Here is a 10,985-nt window from a genome sequence, read left to right as displayed (position 1 = left end):
CATCAATTACTGCTTTATTTAATCAGAAACAGTCTAAATATTATTTGTGTATTTTGCTTTCATTTTATTAGAAGTAGGCCAACAGCGCCCCCTATAGAATTAAAACTCTTTACCGAATGAGCTTTAGGACCCGGGGGAGGCTGCCGCTGCACGTTATTACTGTTTACTCTATCACACACTAAACGCCTCTTTCTGTACGTGCTTTATCAGTTTAAATGCAGCGATCCAAAACAGTGAATCTAATCACTATTCAGGCAAAACTTTGCTTCAAGAATGAGCCACAATTTGCTAACGTGATCTAATCGCTAGCTGAGCACAAGTGAGTTAATGTATTCCTCTTATCGGCAAGACATATCGGCATCATTTTTAATATCGGGCCGATGCCGATATTTACATTTAAAGCCATTATCGGCCGATTCCGATATTGGTCCGATAATATCCCTAGTCAGAATGACATGAGTTTAACAAATTAAGAGGGATTCGTGATGTCAGCCAAAAAGGAAAACGTAATGTGTAATGATGAATCACGATCTACCAAAAATTGCCTTATGATGGAGGAACACAAACAGTACAGCGTTTGTACAGTAATGGCTCATCCAGCAATCTTGTCTCTCAAAGGAAAGCAACAAAATCCCCAACTGGTCTAAAGTGGCTGGGCTTGTTAGTCTGGACTGTAATTATGTAACTCTGGGTGTGTAATGAGGTCTCAGCTTGCAGTCTGAGCTTACCTTTGTCGATGTTGGCAGGTGACATGGTATTCAGGTCCTGAAACTGCGATAGATGGAGCAGCACAAAGAAATGGCGATTAGAGAGAGAGACTGACTTCATGGCTCTTTACAGCTCAGGCTGAGCTACACAAACAGTCCTGACCTCTCCCATAACTCTGATGGGCGTCTCTCCTGTGGCTTGTGCGACGCGGTGCTCCACCAGATAGAACATGTACTCGTCATACAGCAGCCGGATCAAGTGGAAAGAGCCGAAACTCGCAGCGCTGCGAAGGGTCAAGTCTCTGATGACCATAGAGCTGTAAGAGACCGACAAAACATGCAAGTAAAAAGTACATTTACATTTAATCATTTAGCAGGCGCTTTTACCCAAATGATGACAATAGAAGCAATCAAAACCAACAAAAGAGCAATGATATGCAAGTGCTATAAGTGTCTGTTAGCCTAACGCAGTACACATCGCAAGGTTTATATATATATTTATACTACAGGGCCGTTGAATGCTTGAATCTGATTGGCTGACGAATGTTCGAAGGTGTGCAATTATTTTCAGGGAAACGCACGGCGAACGTAGTTCCAAGCAGCTCTGACCGCATTACACGACCATATCACTCCGCCAAATGATTTCTGTTATTTCAAAGGTCTTAACAGCAAAATATCCAAAATCCACGACGACACTGGCCAAACAAATCAATATAGTAAGCAATATGATAAAAACAACAGATTAGGGATGCACCGAATATTCGGCAACCGAAATCATTCGGCCGAAAATAGCAAAAAAATATCTTTCGGTGTTCGGCCGAATAAGCGAAAAGGCCGAATAATATGAACCAAACAATGACGAACGCGATCAAATAGAGGCACGCGCTAATGCAGCAAACATGTCGACAGTGTGAAAGTATTTAAAACTATCAGAGAAAGATGCAGAAATCATTACAAGCGTGAAGCACCGACAGCGAGAGACTTAGTGCTGCATCAAGTCTCAGATGAGAAGAAGAGGTGGCTAATGCTGGTGGTTAGGTTACTGTATGATGATCGAAATCTCGAAATTACCTCAAACGATTAGTAAATAAACTGCAGAATGTTATATTTTCTAATGCATGCATGAATTGCATGTATTCTGAAGCGCTGCACGAGCTGCGGCGCCAGGGTTCAAAGTCCAAAGCGCGAGGAAAATCTGCAAAATAAAAGCAGAGAAAAAGCAACAACTCCATCGACATTCATAAGTATTGTAATTTTACTGCCGTTATGTAAAATAAAATAAAAGGTAAGACATCTCTCTCTCACAGACGCACATACACTTTGCACACACGTTAACATACGCGCTCATGTTGTAATTCCGCTACTCCGACGATTTTATCAGTAACAGTATGTTACTCACAAGCGAGGTAACAACGGCACTGTTCGTGAAGAAAATGAACTTAAAGTTTCACTATTAGTAACGTTAGAGACATTAACCGAACACTTTTGAGAGACGCACAAACTCACACATGCTCTCTCTCGCTCTCTCTCTGTCTCGAATAACTTCGTTATTATCTGCATTAATCTGCTATTCCGCTTCGTCAACTATTCCTTACATATACATAACAAAAAGAAAACAAGTAGATAAAATAGAAAAAGAATAGAGAAGGCTCATGTTAGAAAACAAACAGAGTGCAAGTGTTAAAAGTCTGTGAAAATGATTTTGTAATCACAATAAATCGACGCTGTCTTGCAGAACGCAAGCTTCTAGAGGTACATAACTCTGAAGTAATGATTTTAGGTAAAGGGGTGCAGAGCCAGTGCTGGTTTTGTAGGCAAACATTAATGAGTAAAAAAAAAAAACAGTAGAGTTGACACTTTGCTCTTAAAGGAGAAGTTCACTTCCAGAAGAAAAAATTCCCGATAATTTACTCGCCCCCATGTCATTCAAGATGTTCATGTCTTTCTGTCGAAAAGAAATTATGGTTTTTAAAGAAAACATTCCAGGATTTTTCTCCATATAGTGGACTTCAATGGGGTTTAAGGTCCAAAATGCAGTTTCAATGCAGCTTCAAAGGGCTCTACACAACCCCATCCGAGGAATAAGGCTCTTATCTAGCAAAACGATCAGTCATATTCTAAAAAAAAAAATTAAATATGTATATAATTTTCAACCACAAATGCTCATCTTGCAATAGTTTGACCTCATGTATTACGTAATTACGCATGCAAGCGGAAATACCGACCCAGTGCTTACAAAAAGCGAATGTGCAAAGAAAGTCAAAAAAGGTAAAACAACGATGACAGACTATTTTGAAGTTGGAGGAGAAAATGAGGTTGAGTTTTTAACCCTAGCCTACCTTTTTGAACCGAGGTACACAGACAAAGAGCGAACTACGAGTGATGTTTTCAACGTGATTACGCAAAGCGTGAAGACGCGCATTCTAGTCATTCGAGCTAGTGCAAGATCAGCAATTGTGGTGAAAGTATATACTTTTTTTTTGTTTTTTTTAAGAAAATGACTGATCGTTTTGCTAGATAAGACCCTTATTTCTCGGCTGGGATCGTGTAGAGCCCTTTGAAGCTGCATTGAAACTGCATGTTTAACCTTCGATCCGTTGAGCACCACTGAAGTCCACTCTATGTACAGCAGAAAAATCCTGGAATGTTTTCCTCAAATTAATTTCTTTTCAACTGAAGAAAGAATGACATGAACATCTCGGATGAGTACATTTTCGGGAAATTTTTAGAAGTGAACCAATCTTTTCTGTGTGTGTGTGGGAGAGATTCTGGTGCGGACTTCAGTAAGATTGGTTCATTTGGTGGGTGGGATCATGGAGATTCCAGCATGTTTTCAACCCAAACAATCGAACCCAGTGTGAAAACAGCCTAAAAGTCTTGCCTGTAGAAGGACCACTTGAGCAGGAACTGGCGTGCAGCTTTGGGGAGGGTGGGTTTATCCTCGTACGGCTTGAGCATTTGAGTGACCACGTTATCCAGCCAAGCTGCCCACTGTTCCAAGGAGCTCTGCTGCTGGAGGGTGGCCTTGAAGTCCTGCTCGAGGCGTTGAACCAAGCCCTCTTCACACTGGCACACCCACGAGGCCTGCTCCTGTAGGTCGTCAACAACTAGTCAGAACATCACTACAATGGATCTTCTAATTGACATTTGTAAGGCTGGAACAGGCTACACGAATTTTGCACAGATTCTTGCTCCGATTTGTTGGCAATTGTTGCCAAAAGTCAGAGCCAGTCTGCAGATTTTGGGTAGTCGACAGTTGACAGATTTCACTGAAAACTGCGTAGTGCATGATGGGCAAAGTCTCAAACCTGCTTTAAATTTTGAGCTGATTTTAGAACACATTGCATCTCTTAGAAATGAGGTGGACGTTTCGGATTTTGAGTTTCTCAGTTGATAAATGACGTGAAGGCCAAGTATAGTAACCCTAGTGAAAAATAAATATACTAATATGATACTACAATACATTTACATATATGTGACCCTGGAGCACAAAACCAGTCATAAGGGTCAATTTTTTGAAATTGAGATTTATGCATCATATGAAAGCTGAATAAATAAGCTTTCCATTGATGTATGGTTTGTTAGGATAGGACAATATTGGGCTGAGATACAGCTATTTGAAAATCTGGAATCTGAGGGAGCAAAAAAATCTAAATATTAAGAAAATCATCTTTAAAGTTGTTCAAATGAAGTTCTTAGCAATGCATATTACTAATCAAAAATTAAGTTTTGATATATTTATGGTAGGAAATTTACTAAATATCTTCATGGAACATTATCTTTACTTAATATCCTAATGATTTTTGGCATAAAAGAAAAATGTATAATTTTGACCCATACAATGTATTGTTGGCTATTGCTACAAATATACCCCAGCGACTTAAGACTGCTTTTGTGCTGCAGGGTCACATTTATGTACTTAATAAAAATACCCTGAAATTGTATTTTTAGTATAATAAACTGGTATAGTTAAAGTCTGCTAAATTGGAACAACTAATTTTTTAATGCACTTTAAGTAGAACTAAAGATATACTGAAGTATATTTGATTGTGCTAAAGTGAAACTATTGCAAGTATACTTCAGGTACACTTTAAATATCTTGCATTTAAAGACTGATATCATTCAAAGATCATACAATCCTCATTAATTTGTGACATTAAAACACATTTTAGGCTTAATATTAAGACATTTTCATTGTGCACAAGAAGAACTCCAAATAAAGTTTAAATATACTTTTTGTATAAGTAAGTCTTGAGCGATATGTCAGTAAATACGTGACCCTGGAGCACAAAAGCAGTCTTAAGTCGCTGGGGTATATTTGTAGCAATAGCCAACAATACATTGTATGGGTCAAAATTATCCATTTTTCTTTTATGCCAAAAATCATTAGGATATTAAGTAAAGATCATGTTCCATGAAGATATTTTGTAAATTTCCTACCGTAAATATATCAAAACTAAATTTTTGATTAGTAATATGCATTGCTAAGAACTTCATTTGAACAACTTTAAAGATGATTTTCTCAATATTTAGATTTTTTTGCACCCTCAGATTCCAGATTTTCAAATAGTTGTATCTCGGCCAAATATTGTCCTATCCTAACAAACCATACATCAATGGAAAGATTATTTATTCAGCTTTCAGATGATGCATAAATCTCAATTTCCAAAAATTGACCCTTATGACAGGTTTTGTGCTCCAGGGTCACATATGTTAATAGATTTGAACTATAGTATGAAATAAATGTATTTAAAATATAACTTTTTTAACTCTGTAGTGCATACTTGGAATTTACCATTTACGAAGTCGGCGAGTGTGTGGTGCCTAGTGTTTTACGGTCTATTCAGATTTAAAAAGTTGTGTTGTGTATTCCAGCCTTTACAAAAGAGTGCATGTTCAAAACTATGGAACAAAAGGCCGGCTTTCTCTGTCAAGAATGGATGCCACGAAGCGCAAAACATACCTGCACATTGGCAAAGTCAACCCGGTTGAGATCGCTGAGCATCTGGTTGATCTGGGAGGTGTTCTGCAGCACTGCACGAGCCGCCTGCGCCAGATGATTCAGAGACGTGTATCTGCGGAGCGTCTGAGCGAAGGCACTAACAGCGGAAACCTGCCAAACAAAGCATGAACTCTTTGGGATTTCTACAGCAGACGAAGGCTTTCATTATCAACTGGTAACCACCGACACTCTTACCTTGGTCTGGATCATCCTCTGGGGGATGCTGCTCATGGCGTTGGTGAGCCAGCCCTCAAGGCTTTTGGCAAAATTACGGATGGCTTGAGTCAAGGCACCTGTCGAACGCAGATGGAGATTTAGATTTACACTGAATAGAGGACAGGCAAGATACACTACCGGTCAAAAGATTTTGGACAGTAAGATTTTTAATGTCTCTTCTGCACAACAAGCCTGCATTTATTTGATTCAAAGTACAGCAAAACAGTAAAATTGTACAATTTAAAACAACTGCTTTCTATTTGAATATATTTTAAATTGTAATTTATTTATGTGATTTCAAAGCTGTATTTTTAGCATCATTACTCCAGTCACATGATCCTTCAGAAATCATTCTAATATTCTGCTTTTATTATTATTATTATTATTGTGTTGAAAACAGCTGAGTAGAATTTTTTCAGGTTTCTTTTATAAATAAAAAGTTCAGCAGAACAGCATTTACCTGAAATATAATTTTTTTGTAACATTATAAATGTCTTTATCATCACTTTTGTTCAATTTAAAGCATCCTTGCTAAATAAAAATATTCATTTCTATAATCCCCCTCCCCCCAAAAATACTGTTACAGTTTATAATGTTACAAAAGCTTTTTATTTCAGATAAATGCTGATCTTTTTATTCATCAAAGAATTCTGAAAAAAATGTACTCAACTGTTTTAAATATTGATAATAATAATAATAATAAATGTTTCTTGAGCAGCAAATCAGCATATTATTATGATTTCTGAAGATCATGTGACACTGAAGACTGGAGTAATGATGCTGAAAATACAGATTTGATCACAGAAATAAATTACATTTTAACAGATATTCACACAGAAAACAGCTGTTTTAAATAGTCCAAATATTTCACAATATTACTGCTTTTGCTGTATTTTGGATCAAATAAATGCAGGCTTGCTGAGCAGAAGAGACTTCTTTTTCTCGTTCAAATTCACGTATCAGGACTCAATATAAGGACGGCCTGAAGGCACAAGGCGAGCGTAAAAGACGCTGGGGATTGTTGACGGATGTTGAGGAGCGCTGTGTGAGAAGTTGTTTTCTGTGAAAGAAAACTAATAAACCTAATGCTGTCAAAGAAAATTAAAAGCAGTGCTCACTGCTCCTGACTAAACATCCTTTGTAACATCAATAATGATTAATCTATATTTAAGTTATACAGTGAAGACTATGCAGTTATTTTATACTTGATTAATACATTTCTGTACCTAAAAATCTCTTTTAGACTGAGCTGAAAAACCTGAAAAGCACTGTTTATTGAATTTGTTCTATTGTATTTATTTTCTGCTATTGCTTGTGATTTAGTTATCTGTAGAAAAGATGTTTAGCACTAAGCCCATAGTAGCAGCCAAAAAAAAAAGTCTCAAGGTTTTAACAGCTTTATTTTTGTAATTTTATCCTAATATTTATTTTTCTACATTGATGTATTTTTTTCTTACAACTGGAGTACCTTGCTTTAGTTGTTTCCTAATGAGGATTTACACTATTTTACACACTGAAGCCTAAAAGATTTCATAAGATTACTGATCTTCTGTGTGACTTGATTTTTTTATTTGTTTTCCCAATTATTTATTTTTCTTTATTATTATTATTATTAAAAAAAATAAAAAAAAGTGTAGGCCTAGTTTTATTGTGAATGTCCCAATTTAGGTACAAGATGTGAAAATTTCAGATAAATGTTCATGTTATATATTTTGGGTGCATTTGTGAGTTGATAAAAATGTAGATGGTTGTTTAAAATAGGTATATAATATCGATAAATTGATCGATATTAGAGGTCGACCAATATATCGTCAAGGCCGATATATCGGCCGATATTTGGCATTTTTCAAATATCGGCATCGGCCGATAAGTTTTTCTGTTTGGCTGATACGTTCGAGGCGGGACTTTTATTTTGACGGCGCTGAGAGCGGCAGCACCCGAGCACACAGTGCTCATTTAAACAAATCTTTGAATGGCTAATAAAAATTTAATTTCACAAACCTTGCAAACTTAGTCGAATCCAGTTGTGAGATCTTGTGAAGTGTGCATGTGACCTGCATGATCGCGTGTTCTCTGCGTGACTTTCGGTCTGTGCAAATCGAATGCTTTAAACATTAAATTTGTGATTTCAAATTATGCTACGCTTTATGCCCACTGTCATATTCATGTCATTTCCACTGTGTGCTGTATGTAAAATGAGTGTTACCTTGGCTTTATTTGAATTTTAACAGATATTCACACAGAAAACAGCTGTTTTAAATAGTACAAATATTTCACAATATTACTGCTTTTGCTGTATTTTGGATCAAATAAATGCAGGCTTGCTGAGCAGAAGAGACTTCTTTTTCTCGTTCAAATTCACGTATCAGGACTCAATATAAGGACGGCCTGAAGGCACAAGGCGAGCGTAAAAGACGCTGGGGATTGTTGACGGATGTTGAGGAGCGCTGTGTGAGAAGTTGTTTTCTGTGAAAGAAAACTAATAAACCTAATGCTGTCAAAGAAAATTAAAAGCAGTGCTCACTGCTCCTGACTAAACATCCTTTGTAACATCAATAATGATTAATCTATATTTAAGTTATACAGTGAAGACTATGCAGTTATTTTATACTTGATTAATACATTTCTGTACCTAAAAATCTCTTTTAGACTGAGCTGAAAAACCTGAAAAGCACTGTTTATTGAATTTGTTCTATTGTATTTATTTTCTGCTATTGCTTGTGATTTAGTTATCTGTAGAAAAGATGTTTAGCACTAAGCCCATAGTAGCAGCCAAAAAAAAAAGTCTCAAGGTTTTAACAGCTTTATTTTTGTAATTTTATCCTAATATTTATTTTTCTACATTAATGTATTTTTTTCTTACAACTGGAGTACCTTGCTTTAGTTGTTTCCTAATGAGGATTTACACTATTTTACACACTGAAGCCTAAAAGATTTCATAAGATTACTGATCTTCTGTGTGACTTGATTTTTTTATTTGTTTTCCCAATTATTTATTTTTCTTTATTATTATTATTATTAAAAAAAATAAAAAAAAGTGTAGGCCTAGTTTTATTGTGAATGTCCCAATTTAGGTACAAGATGTGAAAATTTCAGATAAATGTTCATGTTATATAATTTGGGTGCATTTGTGAGTTGATAAAAATGTAGATGGTTGTTTAAAATAGGTATATAATATCGATAAATTGATCGATATTAGAGGTCGACCAATATATCGTCAAGGCCGATATATCGGCCGATATTTGGCATTTTTCAAATATCGGCATCGGCCGATAAGTTTTTCTGTTTGGCTGATACGTTCGAGGCGGGACTTTTATTTTGACGGCGCTGAGAGCGGCAGCACCCGAGCACACAGTGCTCATTTAAACAAATCTTTGAATGGCTAATAAAAATTTAATTTCACAAACCTTGCAAACTTAGTCGAATCCAGTTGTGAGATCTTGTGAAGTGTGCATGTGACCTGCATGATCGCGTGTTCTCTGCGTGACTTTCGGTCTGTGCAAATCGAATGCTTTAAACATTAAATTTGTGATTTCAAATTATGCTACGCTTTATGCCCACTGTCATATTCATGTCATTTCCACTGTGTGCTGTATGTAAAATGAGTGTTACCTTGGCTTTATTTGAACAAATACGATTCCCAATGCACACAAACTTCCCAGAATACAGAGTGCTCTGTTGGTTACAGTTTACTTCCTTTTTAATTATATTTGTATTAAATATTTATTTATTTGTGAAAAATACTTTGTCATCTAAAGTATAAGTATGTTTATTTTAAAATTTTATTTTTTAATCCATTTTCAAATAAATGCAAATTTCTTAAATATTAATTAAAATAAATACAATTATATCGGCATTATATCGGCCACCCTGCTTTCCAAGATATCGGCATCGGTGTTCAAAAAACCAATATCGGTCGACCACTAATCAATATACTTCTGTATCAAATTGTATCGTAGAATTTTTTGAGGTATCGGCAAATATCGTATCGGTAGGTACGAGAATTGATATCGTATCGTATCATATCGTGACGAATACACCCCTAGTTTATAGTATCTCAATTGTACAGAACACTGGAAGAAAACAGTGTCATATGAAGAGAGACTCACTAGGAATGGGTCTCAGAACATCAGGGATGAGGATCTCCACGAGGGCCTGATACATCAGGTGATCACAGGTGTTCATCCACTTTAGCACTGCCTCGTTTCCGCAGAGCAGAACCAGTGTGGTCCGCGGCAGGCGGCCCTCGATCTCGCTCACACCACTGAATCAAAAACAATCATATGTTAAAATTACGGTAACACTTTAATTTGATAGTCCAACTTCAGACATTCTACTAACAGTAAGTAACTTTGCAACTACATGTCAACTAGCAGTCGTTAGAGTATTAGTAGACTGTCTGCTTAATATCTTCTAACACTTTATTTTGATGGGTCCACATACTAGGTCAACTTATTCTACTAACCCTAAACCTAACCTAACGGTCTACTCTGAGAGTTAGTAGACATGTAGTTGCAAATTAATGAGAATTAGTTGACATGTAGTTGCAAAGTTACTTATAGTTAGTAGAATGTCTAAAGTGGACTATCAAAATAAAGTGTAACCAATATTACTTGTTTAATCTGGTAAACTTTATGAAGCACCAAAGAGGTAGGTAACGAGTAACACACCTGTTTTCTGTGATGGTGGCGCCCTCTATGGAGCTGGATGGAGAATAGCGCCAGAAAGTCTGCCACAAGTTCTCGATTAGATTGAACTGAAGGTTCACCACTACGTCCAAAATGGCCTACATGTGAAAACGGTGACAACACCTTTAAACTTGAACTCGATGAGCTGAGAATAGCGTAAAAAAACTTATCAATGGCTGTGCCCATAGCACCGGACTGTTGTGATTTATCTACGTAAAATTTAGCACGGATACGTCTTCTACAAACACCAAACTCAGATTACAATCATTAATTGAGTATTATGTAGGGCTGGGCGATTTTTCAGATTTTATCGATTAATTTGAATTTAATGTTTTTCCACGATTAAATTTTTTTTTTTTTTTTTTTTGAATT

The 10,985-nt window shown here is 36.4% G+C and overlaps 1 protein-coding gene across 1 annotated transcript in view; it reads right to left on the bottom strand.

The window, feature by feature from the left end:
* rfx3 (regulatory factor X, 3 (influences HLA class II expression)) overlaps positions 1–10,985 on the bottom strand; it is a 39,572-nt gene that overhangs the window by 2,651 nt on the left and 25,936 nt on the right. Inside the window, 6 exon segments of the mRNA XM_016554071.1 lie at positions 729–771; positions 871–1,024; positions 3,589–3,797; positions 5,671–5,820; positions 5,905–6,002; positions 10,035–10,189. Coding sequence (XP_016409557.1) covers positions 729–771; positions 871–1,024; positions 3,589–3,797; positions 5,671–5,820; positions 5,905–6,002; positions 10,035–10,189 — 809 coding nt within the window.

Source organism: Sinocyclocheilus rhinocerous, unplaced genomic scaffold (genome assembly GCF_001515625.1).
Source record: "Sinocyclocheilus rhinocerous isolate Xijiao unplaced genomic scaffold, SAMN03320098_v1.1 scaffold15, whole genome shotgun sequence".
NCBI classification, from domain to species: Eukaryota; Metazoa; Chordata; class Actinopteri; order Cypriniformes; family Cyprinidae; genus Sinocyclocheilus; species Sinocyclocheilus rhinocerous.
This window is presented reverse-complemented; position numbering and strand designations above follow the sequence as displayed.